This window comes from Scylla paramamosain, chromosome 29 (assembly GCF_035594125.1).
Source record: "Scylla paramamosain isolate STU-SP2022 chromosome 29, ASM3559412v1, whole genome shotgun sequence".
Classification (NCBI taxonomy): domain Eukaryota; kingdom Metazoa; phylum Arthropoda; class Malacostraca; order Decapoda; family Portunidae; genus Scylla; species Scylla paramamosain.
Window position 1 is genome coordinate 9891880 of NC_087179.1, and position 15000 is coordinate 9906879.

Below are 15000 nucleotides of genomic sequence, written 5' to 3' on the forward strand. Positions count from 1 at the left end.
CCCCTCTCCCCTCACGCTCCTCATCCATCAGCTCATCACCTTCCCCTCCACTCACCACGTAAATCTTTCTTTCCAGGCGGTTGAGCGCGGCCACCACCTCATCCCCGTCAGCACCTGCAGGAGAGTGACCTTCGTCCAGCCGCTGCGTGTCCTTCCAGGTGTTCCCAGGTGTGTTCCGCTCGACGCCTTCTTCCGGGGGGCACTTGACACCTTCCCTATTCCCATTGCAGTTGCCTAGTTGGTCGTGCGAACGCTGGCAGCCTCCGTGGTCGTCGTGGTCGTGGTCGCTGGGTTCAAGGCAGGACAGGTCGTGACGGTCCGCGAGTTGGCGCGTCTCGTCGCGTATCTCCTCAGCCAGCGAGTGGAAGAGCAGCCTGAAGAGCATCACGGTGAAGAACACTCTGGCGATGACGAAAATGTTGAGGAGTGCGAAGACAGGCTTCCAGACGGTGGCCAGCGCGCTTTCGCTCACCACGTAAGTCCACGTGATGAAGGAGAAGGCGACCAGCACCATCAGGATGTGCATGAGCTGCGACGCCCTGCACATGTAGGTAGGTCCGTGAGGGTATGGGATGTCCCCAAGGCCCGCCAGCACCCTGGAGATGAGCCTGCTCCTCACCGTCAGGAAGGCGGGGAGCAGGGCGAGCGCCGCCAAGTCAAACACAACAGCCAGGACATGTGCAACCTCCCCGATGCAGAGGAAGTGGTGGTGGTTCACCTCGATGTATATTTCGATGAAAAGCCACGCCAGAAGGGACAGCTGCACCAGCACGGCCCAGGCGCAAAGGGCGGGGCTGGGGCGGGCGCGGGCCGAGGCGGGCCAGGTGTAGACCAGGCAGCCCATCACCTGCAGGCCGAGCACTAGCCCTCGCAGGATGGGCGAGGAGGCGTAGCTGGACATGCTCCCCACGCTGCTCCAGCTTCCACTCACACAGAGGCGGTGACTGGCAGGACAGGCGGCCTTCTCATCACAGTCTAATCACTCGTCACTTTCACCCGAGGAAGCTGCAGTCAAAGATCCCCACTCTCATCCCATCCAGTGCACGCTAACGACCATCATGTAGTTAAGCTTTCTTTTAATCGTTTATATCTGCAACTGTCACTCACTAAACTTGTTAATTAAGGGTCATCAGGTAGTCATGCCTTGATGATTACTACCAGCAGACTACACTCACTCGTTAACGACCATCAGATAGTTAAGCCTGGGGAGGAATCCACCTGCACTCCATCAACCCTGGAGACAGTGAGGGTGAGAGGGGTGAGAGCCAGCCACTCCTGCCTATCGCTTCCTGCAGGAGTGAGAGAGAGCGGGGAGAGGCGGGAGAGTGAGAGGTTGGGTGGTGGTGATGGTGGTGTTTGTCCTGTCCTCAGGCTGACGGGCGAACCACCATTAGCAAAGTGATATCGATCCTTAGTGTTTGTTAGCTCTCCGCGGGGCGAGAACCGGGCGAGCAGCGAGGAGAAAAGCGGAGAGGGCGTGAGGGCCGGACATGCGATCCCGCCCAACAACACGATGACGCAACAGTAGCAGCAGTGGGGAGGGGGGAGGAGTAGTAGTGGTGGTGTGAGGTAGAGTAGTGGTGGTGGTAGTGGTAGTTGCTGCAGTGGTGGTAGTAGAAGTGGAAGTAGTAGTACTAATAGTAATTCCAGTAGTAGTAAAAGAACAAGAACAAGAACAAGCAACAACAACAACAACAATAACAACAACAAAAACAACAAAAATAACAACACAATAACCTAATTAACAAACAAACACTGCTACACAAGCAAACCACTACTGAAACAAATTAACTACATACTGTACACCCAACAACAGCAACTAGCCAACAAGAAGCAATTACCATAACAACACAGAACAAATTAACAACCTGTGACACTACGCGAACATTTTACTACAACAATATCCCTTTTTTTATATTTCAATTCTGTAAACAATATACGATGAATAAAACCACCACCACCACCACCACCACTACTACCACCACTACTACTACTACTACTACTACTACTACTACTACTACTATAATATAAGAGTAAGGCAAAGAAGACAAATGAGTGTACTAAAAACAGGAGCAAATTTCATCTTTCCTTTTTTTTCCTGCACTTAATTACTTTCGCATTTTAAAACTGCAATACGAAAAAAATATCAGTTGATGAGGTTCGACTCCTGACGCCCTTTGTAGCTTTTTAAACACGATGAGCAATCAATTATAATGCAGAGAGAGAGAGAGAGAGAGAGAGAGAGAGAGAGAGAAAGAGAGAGAGAGCAGGTTCCGAAGCTTCACGAACCCCAAAGTGAACCACGGAGAGGAACAAACTGGTGGATGGAGAACAATTAATTTTTTTCACATAATTTTTCCCGTTTTCTGTTATCAAGGAACTGTCCTGTCGACGTGAGGAATAGGACATAATTGAAAGGAAAGATAAAACCACAAACTGGAGTCAGGTTTCATATAAATTAGAATGCCCTGTTTCTTTTTTTTTTCTTTCTTTTTTTTTTTTTTTTTTTTTTTATGGTAGTGGAACAGCATTGTGTTATCAGGGCATGGAAAAGTAACTGCTGAAGGTGTGAGGGTTTGAAGTGTCCTTATCTCAAATTTCTTCCCTTGATTCACGTTATGTAAGCTTGTGGGCGCCGCTGTTTGTCGTCTGTCATGATACGCTCTTAATGGACAAGGTTACTCAGTTGACAATGTTACTTAACCCTTTGACTGCTATTTGGTACACCTTTTCTTAATTACTAATCATTCTGACAACACCTTTATTTGTTTTATAGCCTCTTAATTTTTAAACTAGATAGAAGTTGCAAAATCTATTCTCTTTTAATCCTCTTCTTTCTTATAGATACTTTTAAATGTTTCATGCATTACTTTTGGTGGTGTTAATTGTTTCGTGTCGCAGTGAAAGGGTTGCTTGACAAGGTTACTTAAATGACGAGGTTACTTAAATGGCAAAGTTACTTAAATAAGGTTTTTTTAACTGATAAGGTTACTTAATTGACAAAGTTACTCAAATGACAGTTACTTAAATGACAAGGTTAGTTCACTGACAAGGTTACGTAATTGACAAGGCTACTCAGTTGACAAGGTTAGGTTACATCACGAAGGGTTTACTAAGGGAAGGTAAAGATTCAACGTCTGGTAAACCTTTCCTGGCAAATTTCTACCCGTCATTCATGTCAAATAAACTTTTCTTATGACTCGCACTGTGTTTCGAGTGACGAGGTTACTCTGTGAGTGAACTGAGGCAAGGAACAGAAGTAACAGTAGTGCTCATGTGAACTAATGCACAAAAATATGATACCACAGTTTTTTTTTTTTTTTTTCAATTGTTCCCTTCGTCAAGAAAAAGATGAACATGTGGCCCTGTATATCACAGGACAGAGGAACAAGAGTGTGTGTCTGGTGTTTGAGTGACCGAGGAGATAGAGTAACGAGGATAGGGGGGAGGGAGGGAAGGAGGGATGGAGATTGAGCCAGCCAATCAGAGGTGAAGCAGAGGTTAGATGGTGACCAGGTGAGGGTTAGGAGGTCAGTACACACCTGGCTGTGGTGGAAGAAAAGCAGGTATGGTGTGGGTGGGTTGTGATGAATGTTGGTTATATTGCGTCGTGTGTTTTAGTTCAAATGACTTTATTTGGTGATAAGTAACTCTGGAAGGTCTTTTTTTTTTTTCAGGTGAATTAAGATTGGGACCAGAATGCACGTCCTGTTTGTTGTCCTGGCCACTGCAACAGTCGCTTCCTGCAGGAGTAAGTTTGTGGTTTAAGTGCGAAGCTTGAAAGTTGACGTGAGTTTTCGAGCGGTGTAATGAATATTCACACTTGGCAGGCATCGATGAGGGGTCTCGCAGGCCATGTGCGTTCGGCGACAAAATGCTGATGGACTGCGAAGTAGCTGCGACAGTCCCCGAGAAGTGCATGATGATGGTGTGTCGCGATGGAGAGATTGTGGAGAAAATGACTGGCGGCCCCATGGACACCGGCTGTGAGTTGTCTTCAGTCAGAGTCCACGTAGCTTGCTCCTTTTGTTTGAGTATATTGAGTTTTGGTAACATAAATTCAGGTGACTTGACTTGAAACAAGTTTGGATTTTCGGTTCCTTTCCTTCAGGTTGTGTGGGCTTCGATAATGTGCTGTATTCCAATGGGCATACGACCGAACACTGTATTCGTGTGACGTGTAAAGACAGCGTGTGGGTACCCGAGGAAAGCATACCACAATGTTGTAAGTTTACGTGACTGTACATAATCCATCCAGGAGAATGGAAGTAAATGAATTAACTTGTCACCACCTACACATCTACTTTCTTTCACAGGCGCACATTGCCGAGTATACTCCTACAGTCACTTCGCTACCTTCGATGGCCACAACTATGACTGGCAAGGGAACTGCAACTACACCTTGGTCGAGCAGTCCAACGCCACAGAGGGTCAAAGAGTTGCCGTCTTCACTGAGATGGATCGCATGGGGACGTGTGCCACGACGTTCTCCCACACTACCTTCCGCAACGACCCGGACACTATTATCAACATCACCAAGGTAGTTGTTCCAATCCAGGTATAGCAAATGGAAAGTGTTTTTAAGTGAATAGGTGAACGTGGTAATGAGATTTCCGTGCCGTTGGACTATTGTATGTGTGGCGTTCGATTTTTGGATGCTAGTAATCCTTGCAGGGGAGTGACGGAATGACTATGGATGTGAATGGTGAGATGGTGACCGTCCCAGAGCAAGGCGTGCAGTTCCTCGCATCCACCACAGGGAACAACACCGTCGTGACTTTCCGGCGCACTTTCCGGGATAACAAGTGCATCGTCCTGCTTGGGTCTTCATTGCTTACAGTAAGATCCAACACTTCCTGTATGAACACTGGTGCATAAGTCTTATTTCCTGTGCATTTTACAAACTTCCATCGGTCATTCTACATCCCAAGTGTTCCTCCTTGACAGCTGGTGTACTGCCCGCTGTCCCTTGATATCTTTGCTCCCAGAGTTCTCTCCGGCTCCCTGTCAGGGCTGTGTGGCGCCTTCAACTACGACGTGATGGATGACTTCACCACGCCAGCCGGGGAAGTGCGGCCCCTTGAGATGTTCCCGGTGGACTTCCCTGAGATGTGGCGGGTGAGCACGGTACTTCCAATACAGAAAGTGTTTTTACTTGTATGCAATGAAAATGTACTATAATATTTTTTTTTTAATTTCAGGCAGAGGCACAGACGATGCCAATGTGTATGCAAGATGGCGTCAGCACGTCAAACTGCAATGGCACACAGGTAAAAAGTTTAACACGCACAAATCCTTGAAACTGGTAAATTTAAATTACGTAAGCCCTGTATATGAGACGTACGAGACCCTGAATCCTTGAAACTGGTAAATTCAAATTACGTAAGCCCTGTATATGAGACGTACGAGACCCTGGATCACGTGAGTACATATTAAATATTCGCAGGGAAACAAGTGTCAGGGCCCAGCTGCCGTCCTTGAGGAGTACAAGACCACTTGCCAAGACGTCTTGCAGGAATTCATCTCGCAGAGACCTGAGCTTTTCTTCTATGTTGGTCAGTGTTCCTTATCAATATGTACGTGGTGAACGTCACTTCCCCTTTGAATATTTAGACTCGTATTAACATTAGCGTTTATTTTTTATTTCCCAGCCTCGTGTGTCAGTGACCTTTGCTTAGCTGATCAGGGCAATCTTGGCCACATTACATCAATGACACCAGATCCTATCTTGACCGCGACGTCACCGACTGATATAGTGCAAGTAATCTTGACTAACTACATAGCTATGGCAGGTCAACACTTCCAGTATCTACAGATGATGCCACGTAAGTAATGTCTTCTAGTTCCAGATGCATGTCGTGTTCTTTGCTGTCCTTAGTCGTTATTGACTACAAAATTTATTAAACCCATCATTTTCTCTTCACAGCTCTCAGTGACGTGTCTGCCTGCACGAGTGCCAGTAACACCACCTCTATACCACTTGTCGAAGACTCCGTTTTCCATGGCTCTGACGGTCACGCCCACTACATTTCCTGAGAACCTTCTGTACCGTTCCTTGTGTACCATGTTTTTCTTTTTTTTTTATTTAGTTTTCTGAAATAAAATGCCGCCAGAAATCCGTGTCTAGTGTTTCCGAAAACTTGTGGCGTATTTAGCTGTTTGAGGTAGTCAGTAGTGGACTGCCCCTCGCAGGACAAGTGGACTGCCCCTCGCAGGACAAAATTGAATGTAACTTTAAAATACATGACTACACTTGAAGGACGACGGGCACTTAACGTCATCCCATTAAGTTAACTAACGCTAATCAACGAAATGGGAAATTAAACCAGCGTGTTCTCAGGGCATCCTCTCAGGACTAAAATTATTACGTCGTACCAGCAATCCTTTCATAACGCCGTTATTTGTAATAACACGTAACATAGGTTGGTACGTTTCCGCGTACCGCCACGGAATTATGTCACGCTTAGTCACCCCAAGACTTATTGGTTTATCTGAAGGTTGGTTTCCTTTCTAAATTTACTACATTATACCTTGGAAGGCCTCGTCCCTCTCGACATTTTTTCCCCTCCCTAAAGGGAACACTCCCTCCCTGGCAAACTCAATTCCACCGCACCGTCCAGACTCAAGCATGATTGCCTCAAACCCTTACTCCAGACCTTCGCACAACCATGCCGCCAGCCCGCCAGTCATGCTGAACGAACGAAGAACTACACTCTTCATACAAAGCACTGGTTAATCTATTTTACAAATACAGCGGTGGACGTGACCGAGGTTCAAACTCGGACCTGACAGACTAGAAGGGTAAATCATAACCGACTGGACGTTAACACACCTCACGCTGGTCTACCGCGTCGTACCACGCTATGATATCGGACTCCCTCGGCAAAAGTTTGCTAAAATAAAAAAAAATAATGCCCTTGTCCACATCCTACGGATTCTACTTCAAATACACTGAGACTAAAGGATATTGTTAGTCTACTTCAAATACACTGAGACTAAAGGATATTGTTACTAGCCTGTACCACATTCTGTTCAAGTCAGGCACCCAGACACCAAAACGCCAGCCTCTGCTAACCTGGGAGTGGTGGTGGGTAATGAAGATCAGAGCCGCCTACTGCCACTCGAAGCTTCGGTGTTCGCCTTCGCGGACCGAACACTTCCTGTTCAGCGCCATACGTTCTTGTCCTGTTTGGCGCCTGATGACATTGTGGCGCCAAGGTTACGTTAGGTACTCACTCCCGAGGCCCAAGTTGAGGATGCAGTCTTGTTAATCGGTCATTCACTTCCCTTCCTCTGATCTCACTCCCTCCTCGCCTGCTTGTTTACTGAACGATCACGCAAACACACAACCTCGTTCCATTGAAGTTTGGGTGTTTCTTTCGCTACATCATTCTCTAACCTTTTCACGGATAGTTTTTTTTTTTGTTATTAGGAGTAAGGAAGTTATATGTGCTAGTGTTACGTCATTGATCCCGTGGCGCTGATTTAGTTAGGTGACTTCATTGGGAAACTGTCCCGTGATCAGGATGGGCGTGCGAGTCCTGAGGCGGGGCGAGGTTACAGATTCCGTTTTCTTCTCTCTCTCCCAAGCAAGTGTGTATGTATGTGTGTGTGTGTGTGTTTTTTTGTTCTGTTCTTACTATAGGATTATGGATCTACTATGTACTAGGCTGTATAAGTGAGTATTATTTATATAAACTTACAGCCACGTGTCTCTATCCATTGTCTTCTCAGAGCTTCCCTTAAGCAGGGACTGCCACGTGTAGGCCTGACGGCTTCTTGCAGCTTCCCTTGTTTTTATGTTTTAAATATTGACCGATAACCTAAGGATGTTGTACTGCACGTTTCACATTCATTTACAAGCAGGCAGGTGTACAGTCAACACAATCCCCATAGAGAAGTACAGTTGCGGTCATAAGTCTGTTGGTGCCACATCATTTCCCACTCTTGTGCCCTGAAATATAAACCAATCATCAAAGCAAAGTAAATAAGAGAAAATTCTTGCTATAGAATTTTCAGAGAGAGAGAGAGAGAGAGAGAGAGAGAGAGGAAGGTTAGCAAAAGAAAAACACACACATTGTCATTAATTTTTTTATTTTATTTGATGGTCAACAAGTAGTTTGTGGGGCAGACGGTTGAAGAAGAACAAAAGACGCTGCCAGGTCAACTGAAACACATAATAAAATCCTGAAAAAAAAAAAAAAAAACGAACGTACTATTTTGCAGTTCGAAACTCTGGAAACATCACATATATTTTAGGGGGGTGAGAGGGGCAGATATAGGGGGCGACGGTGGGGGTGGGGGATTGGGGTGGGGGGCTGAGTAGGGACTGGGGGGGTAAGGTAAGGTAGATAGAGGGAGGGTAACAGTCCAGAGGGAGGCAGGGGAGATTCACCCTTCAACTATCCTATCATAAAGCTCTTTCTCCATTACAACTAGACTAGAGCTGCCACCTTGCTGCTCATGGGGGGCTGAGAGAGAGAGAGAGAGAGAGAGAGAGAGAGAGAGAGAGAGAGAGAGGGAGGGAGGGAGAACAAGAACAAGAACAAGAAGAACAATGGTAGAAATAATAATAATAATAATAATAATAATAATAATAATAATAACAATACTAATGACATCAACACGGGAAAACACTGAATAAACACACTCAGGGCAGCCTTAGTGAGCCCTCTTAACCAGAAGAGGGCGTGGCTTGCCTCTACTTCTACTCCTCACGTCTCGGCTCGCTGATTGGCTGGCACAAAACGAGGAAGAATGCTACTCGTGTCCCATTGACTGGAGTAGGTCAGTGACAAACCACGCAGCCAATGGGAGATCTGTATGTGTTACAGCGACCCGAAACTTTCATTTGATTTAACTCGGCATCTGGTTGTACGAGAACCGAAGCGAGAAAAGTACAATAATAATAATAGTAATAATAGTAGTAGTAGTAGTAGTAGTAGTAGTAGTAGTAGTAGTAGTAGTAGTAGTACGTGTTTAAGATAGAGCAGTTGAAGGAAAAGCAATAAATTAAAAATAAAAAAAATTATTCTCTAAAATTCTCTCTTCACTCTTACGAGAAAACACAGAACAGCTTAAAAGATAAAGAGAAGGAAAATAAAGAGAAAGAAAAAACTGGCAGCAAATGGAAGAACCTCAGCCAGACCTCAGCCCCTCACACACACACACGCACACACACACACACACACACACACACACACACACACACACACACACACACACACACCTCCCTGCCACTCGCCCTGCTACATGTACGTGCGCATAAACACGTACACGCGCCTCTCCACCACCCTTATTGGCGCGCACATGAACAAACACGCCTCTCCGTCACCCTACACACGTACACACACACACACACGAATCACTTCCTTCACACACACACACACATACACACACACACGCACACACAGACACACACACAGACACGCCTACCCTTCACCCTTCTGGATTACTGTTTTCCTCTCGGCTAAATATATTAGTCCTATGTCGTTTATACAAGGCATTATGGAGCATAAATATACACAGAAGGTATACGTAATGTACACAAGGTCTTGGTGTGTGTTGACGCGCGGGAAGGTCTTGGTCTGGACACGAGCGAGGCTGCCTTCTTCCCCGACTTGGATTCATCTCTTCTTGAACCTCTTGATGCGATGCTCCCTTGTTTTGGTTTCGCTTTCCACCCACAGTGCACCGCCGTCGCCTCAACACCGCTTTCTGGGAGGGAGTTTTATATGTGCTTTTGTTCTGTTTCTCGATAAATGCCACTCTGGATATTATTTTCTATTGTTTCTTCGATAACATTCCTTTGGTAAAAACAGATAGGATTTGTCTTTCTCTCTATATATATACGTATATATACATACAAAAATAGTCAATAAAGAGACTTTCTCACTACATGAAACGCGGGAAACTTCACAACACGTCACGAAACTCGACGGGAATTTGTGTATACATTGATAATTTAACAGTAAATATAACTTTTCTCTTTTCTACATGACGTGATCAACACATCTCAACGCACACACACTACGGGGAGGGGAGGGAGAAAACCCAAATAAAAGATTATTGCATTCTGCTATCTAAACAATATCACACGTCAAAATTTTATATAAAAAAAAAAAAAACACTAAGAACAAAAACGGTCGTCACTGTCTCATCTACAAAGAAAAAATAAACAAAACACTAAAAAAAACTGTAGGTGACTCACAAAACACCAGAACCAAGGGATGCGCATTAATGAAAAACAAAAAAAAGATAAGAATGAAAAAGCAAGGACACACATCACGGCCGACAAAGGAGCACCATGAGTGTGTGCGTGGGGTCAGGTCGAGGAGCCAGCCCGCCCGCCCGAGCCATGAACGAGGGTCAAGCGTGATAAAAACTGAACATTAGCGAGAATCACAGCATTTGGTTTTCTATTCTCCTGGTTACCAGCAGATGTGCCGCCCCTCGGAGGGAGCCGTCGCCGTGGTGGCAGACTCAGCACACGACACGAGGGTTGCCAGCACACTGCACTGTGGTGGTCAACCGGCGGCCCGCGGCAGTGATGGAGCGGCCAGGGCGTGTTTGCTGTCTGGCTCATTATACGTACTACTTTCTTTCTGTTTCTTAATCTGTTTGGCACTCTTCCCCTCCCTCGTCCCCACCGGCGCCCTGGTCACACACAGGCCACCTGCCCCGAGGCGCCGCATGCACGCCCACCACGCAGCACTGGTCACTGGTCACAGGCATAGCTTGCACCGCGGGTGTGGCTCGGCAACCTTGAATACCTTGAATACAGCTTGGTTTGACAGAAGAGTAACTCTAGGGACAATCCTGCCCGTGGTGGTGGTCATGCCGCCCCGGGGGCCGCCCTGCCCCGGCTCGCCTCGCCCCGTCCCGCCCCGCCCCGCGCCGCGCCCCGACACACTTTGTACCTGAGACGTTATTATTAGAAATACTACAACTGAGGGTCCTCCAACGGGAAAGGTTACAATGTACAATTGTAAAACGAAAACCTCGTGGTGTTTATCGTTTACGAGGGGCAACAAAACCGATGTCAACGTGAACAGCTTGGGAACGAACAGGTTTGTAATGCCAATAGTCGTTAAAGCTTTGGACTGGTTAGGAGGACGACAGTTTACATTAGGACCTTCCTAAGAAAGAGTATTAGTCGTTTTAGAATGGCTTCTCCAGTTTGTGTTATGAAAGACGACTTGAGTGCTCGCCCCGCCCTGACCTCCGGGCCCGGGACCCCCGCCGCTGCAGGATGTGGGCAAGGGTCACGCAGGGTACCTCACAGGGGCACGGCGCGCCCCGGCGAACTCTTGTACTTTCTGCAGCAGGACCTCTGGCCGGCGGGCCATCATCGCCCTCCCCGCTGCTGGCCGCCAGTGCCCGGTTAGGGTGGGTCAGCGGTGGTCGGGGGAGGGTGGCTGCCGCACTAGGTGTGTGGGGAAGGGCGGGGCGCGGGTGTCAGAGTACCCTTCGAGGGGCCCGCCGCCGCCCTCCTGCAGCTGGCCTGGCAGGTAGTCCTTCCAGCTCCGGAAGAGGTAGCGGGTGAACTTGCGCAGTTGACGAAACTTACAGTAGGTGGCGCCCTCGGCAGACTCCACTTGTTGGGTCTGGATGAGCAGGCCCCGCTCCCGCAGCGTCTGCTCCAGCTTCTCCCGCACCGAAGACTTTTTGGAGCGTCGTTTTCGCTTTGGGGACTCCTCCTGCGTGGGCGGCGCCGTGCCACGCTCCAGCGTGTGCACGGGCGAGGCGGCGGCGCTGCCCAGGCCCGGCAGGCTGCACGTGTCCTCAGTGTCACTCTCCAGGCGAATCTTCTTCACGTCTTTCTCACACTTGGTAATGTTTTCAATGAGCTTCCCCGAGAGTCGCAGGTCCCGCCCCCCGCCTGCCCCGCCCCCCGCGCCGCAGTAGCGCAGGCGGCCCCCCGCCCCCACGCTCACCATCTTCTTCTCCTCCAGCACAGGGTTGGGGCCGCCCGTGAACTTGAACTTGCAGATGCTGACCTCAGTGTTGGGGTCCGCGGGAGGGATGAACAGCGCCGACCGCTTTCTTCGCGCCCCGTGGCCGGCGGCCCGCGACCCCCGCCCCTCGCCCCCCCGCGCCCTTGCCACGCCCTCCTGCGGGGACAGCCGCTCCCTGGCCGTCTCGTCTAACCGCTGCTGCAGAGACTCCTTGACGAGGGCGTGCACGTTGCGGTGATGGTGGGCGGGAGAGGCGGGCAGCGGGGAAGGACAGGGCGGAGACTGGGGGCATCCCATCATGGGAAAGGGGGGCGGGGGGGACATATGGGGAAAGGCGGGGGGTGAGAGAGAGGGTAGGTGGGAGGACTGGGAGCAAAGGGAGGGCGTGGACTGGCCTGAGCTGAGTCCGTCCTCCGTCTTGAGGCGGTAGTCCTGCAGCCAGTAGGGCCCGCCCCCCCGCCCGCTTCCCACCCACGCGGCCTCCACAGCGGGGGGGGTCCTCGTCAGGCTCCAGCTTGACGGGCGGGGTGTGGTGGTGGCCCTGCGCAGGGTGCTCAGGGTCGCACTTGAGCCCCGGGTCGTCCCGCACACACAGGTTGAGGGGTTCGCTCTGGTCCCCGGCCTCCACCGCCGTGAGGGCCGTGTGCAGCAGCGACGAGTAGCTGCGGGCCCGAGTGAGGCCCTCCTCCGGCACTCCTGCGGCGCCCTCCTCATCGTTGCCCCGCTGACGTTCAGGGAGGTGCTGCGCCGGCGGGTAGTGATAGTGGTAGTGTTGTTGCTGTTGTTGTTGCTGCTGTTGTTGCTGTTGGTGAAGCTGCAACTGCTGGTGCAGCTGCTGCAGCGCAGCCTCGTGCAGCGCCCCAGAGCCGGGCAGGCCCGCCACGCCGTAGTTTTTCGAGATAAGGTGGGTGATGTCGGCCTTCTTGGGCTTCCTGCCGCGTCGAGGCCGCTCGTCCAGCTGCATCTCGCCCATGTAGGGCAGCTGCTGGTCGTGGGCAGGGATGGCGGGGCTAGGGGCGCGGCGTCCTCTGGGTGGCGTGGCCAGCATGATGGAGGGCACAGACTGGGCGCGGGCGAGGGCGGCCTGGGTGAGCGCCGCCTGCTGCAGGTGTGGGCGGGTCAGAAGCAGTTCTCGCAGCAGAGCCTCGGTGGCCGCCCCGCCCGCCTCGTGGATAGTGATGGGCCGCGGGGCACGCTGACCCCGCCCGCGCCCCCGCCCGCGCCCGCCCCTCCCCTGCCGCGGCACTCCACCCTGCACTCCAGCTCCTGCTCCGTGCGGGGGATTGGGGTCCAAAGACTCGCGCGGGGGTCGCGGGGCAGGGGGGGAAGCTGCCGCCGCTGCCGCCGCTGCCGCCGCGGCGCGTTGCTCCTGGCGCAGGGACGCCTCGTAGTGGTCCAGGTACTCGGGAGGCAGCGCCTGGTGGTGGAACTTCAGCTTGTGTTGCCTCTGCCGCCGCCGACCCCTGCAACACACGGCCTGTTAGTAGTGCTCCTGCCGCCCCAACGCCCTGCCCGCCGCCCCCACTACCTGGCCAAAAACCTGACCACTCACAGTCCCGCCCACCTCCCCTCTCCCCCCGCCCAGACCTAAGTGACCCAAGAAGGGGGACGCCCTGCACTCATACTGTTGCTATACATGACCGTCCCTGCCGACCCATTCCCCACGCCCCCAGATGTCCGCTCAGCACCTCGCCCCTCCACGCCCCTCACCCCTCACCCCGCACACCTGCAACTCACACGGAACGATCTTCTTTTTTTTTTCCTTCTTATATCTGGCCACACCTCCAGCTGTCCCTGTAGCTCCACCTCCTCCACCTGCTCCCCTTCTCCACACCTGCCTCCACTATGGCGCTCATCCACCTGACGCGACGCAGGAAGCCCCACCACTCCACCTGTCCCTCCACCTTCGCCTCCCTTCCCCCCCTCACCCTATCACCCGACACTTCTATATTTGCAGCATAAATTGTATCTTCTTTCAGGGTGTGGGGCCCTTCCCAAACAGGGTGACTCTCCCGCACATTAAACGGCCCTGCCTCGCCTTCTACGGCCCGCCTGATAACAGAGAATATGCCTGTTTAAGGAAGACTCATATAACAGCCTGCGGGAGGGAAGGGCGCGCAGCCTCCACGCCGCACCTCCCATCTCACCTTCAACTTCCCAAGGATTCTCGCCCATCGGGACACCAGGGAGTAGCACCTTCCTGCCCCGCACTCCCTCGCAGCGTCCAGGGGCTGTTTTATTATTAATCACTGTGTATTGGCCGCCCATATATGCCCTTCCTCATAAGGCCGCCCCGCCATTTACGCCAGACCGGTCAGATTGGCAACACTGGGCCGCGCATTTGAGTGTACTCCTTGGCTACACTTGCTCGTCGCCGCCCTCTGCACTCTCTCTCTCTCTCTCTCTCTCTCTCTCTCTCTCTCTCTCTCTCTCTCTCTCTCTCTCTCTCTCTCTCGCGCCGCCCGCCATTGTCGTATCTTATTGCCGCAGCATCCACCGCGCGGCGTCCTCTCTGTCATTACCCCGCCGGTAAGGAGAACAAGAAAAAGAAGTAAACACAGCCCTGCGAGATGCTGCGGCAATTTAGTCTTTTTAAGGGAAAACCATAACGACATCTTGGGCCATTTTGCATCACGCTCTCTCTCTCTCTCTCTCTCTCTCTCTCTCTCTCTCTCTCTCTCTCTCTCTCTCTCTCTCTCTCTCTCTCTCTCTCTCTCTCTATCTATCTATCTATCTATCTATCTATCTATCTATCTATCTATCTCCTTCCTGCGTTGTCTTCCGCGGCCTTTCTCCTCTTGCGCCTCCTTGTCCAAGTCCTCCTCTGCCTCTTGTCTCCTCCTTCCTTCTCCTCCTCCATCCAGTCTTCTCCTTTTCTTCCTGCACTTTTCTTGCTCTTCGCCTTTACTCTTTCTCCTCCTCCTTCTTGCAGTCCTATTCCATGCTCCTCCTCTTTCTTCATCGAGTCCTCCTCCTCCTCCTCTTCCTTCTTGCAGTCCTGTCTTCTGCACCCGTCCTCCTCTTCCTCCTCGCAGTTCAGTCT

At 50.8% G+C, this 15000-nt stretch overlaps 3 protein-coding genes across 4 annotated transcripts in view; 1 reads left to right on the forward strand and 2 right to left on the reverse strand.

Annotated features, from left to right (window-relative positions):
* The window catches only part of LOC135115254 (uncharacterized), a 32920-nt gene extending 31396 nt beyond the window's left edge, over positions 1-1524 (reverse strand). For both annotated transcript variants that reach the window (XM_064031803.1, XM_064031802.1), the window contains exon 1: positions 56-1524. In XM_064031803.1, coding sequence (XP_063887873.1) covers positions 56-901 — 846 coding nt within the window. In that variant the 5' untranslated portion in view covers positions 902-1524. The remainder of the gene's footprint in view (positions 1-55) is intronic.
* Positions 1525-3491: 1967 nt separating this feature from the next.
* LOC135115253 (mucin-6-like) lies at positions 3492-6116 on the forward strand. The gene is made up of 11 exons (XM_064031801.1): positions 3492-3566; positions 3678-3751; positions 3831-3986; positions 4112-4225; positions 4317-4540; positions 4675-4839; positions 4948-5118; positions 5202-5270; positions 5447-5555; positions 5652-5825; positions 5927-6116. Exons 2-11 carry the CDS (start codon positions 3700-3702, stop codon positions 6034-6036), a joined length of 1344 nt encoding a protein of 447 aa, XP_063887871.1. The 5' UTR covers positions 3492-3566; positions 3678-3699; the 3' UTR covers positions 6037-6116.
* Positions 6117-8077: 1961 nt separating this feature from the next.
* The window catches only part of LOC135115255 (atrophin-1-like), a 37409-nt gene continuing 30486 nt past the window's right edge, over positions 8078-15000 (reverse strand). Inside the window, 2 exon segments of the mRNA XM_064031804.1 lie at positions 8078-12113; positions 12115-13420. Coding sequence (XP_063887874.1) covers positions 11394-12113; positions 12115-13420 — 2026 coding nt within the window. The 3' untranslated portion in view covers positions 8078-11393.

Bases quoted from the DNA above. Each gene is read 5' to 3' on its own strand.
- LOC135115253 (XM_064031801.1), top strand. From the start codon at position 3,700: ATGCACGTCCTGTTTGTTGTCCTGGCCACTGCAACAGTCGCTTCCTGC. The intron at 4,541-4,674 runs GTAGTTGTTCCA...TAATCCTTGCAG, and splicing joins CTATTATCAACATCACCAAG to GGGAGTGACGGAATGACTAT. The intron at 5,826-5,926 runs GTAAGTAATGTC...TTCTCTTCACAG, and splicing joins GTATCTACAGATGATGCCAC to CTCTCAGTGACGTGTCTGCC.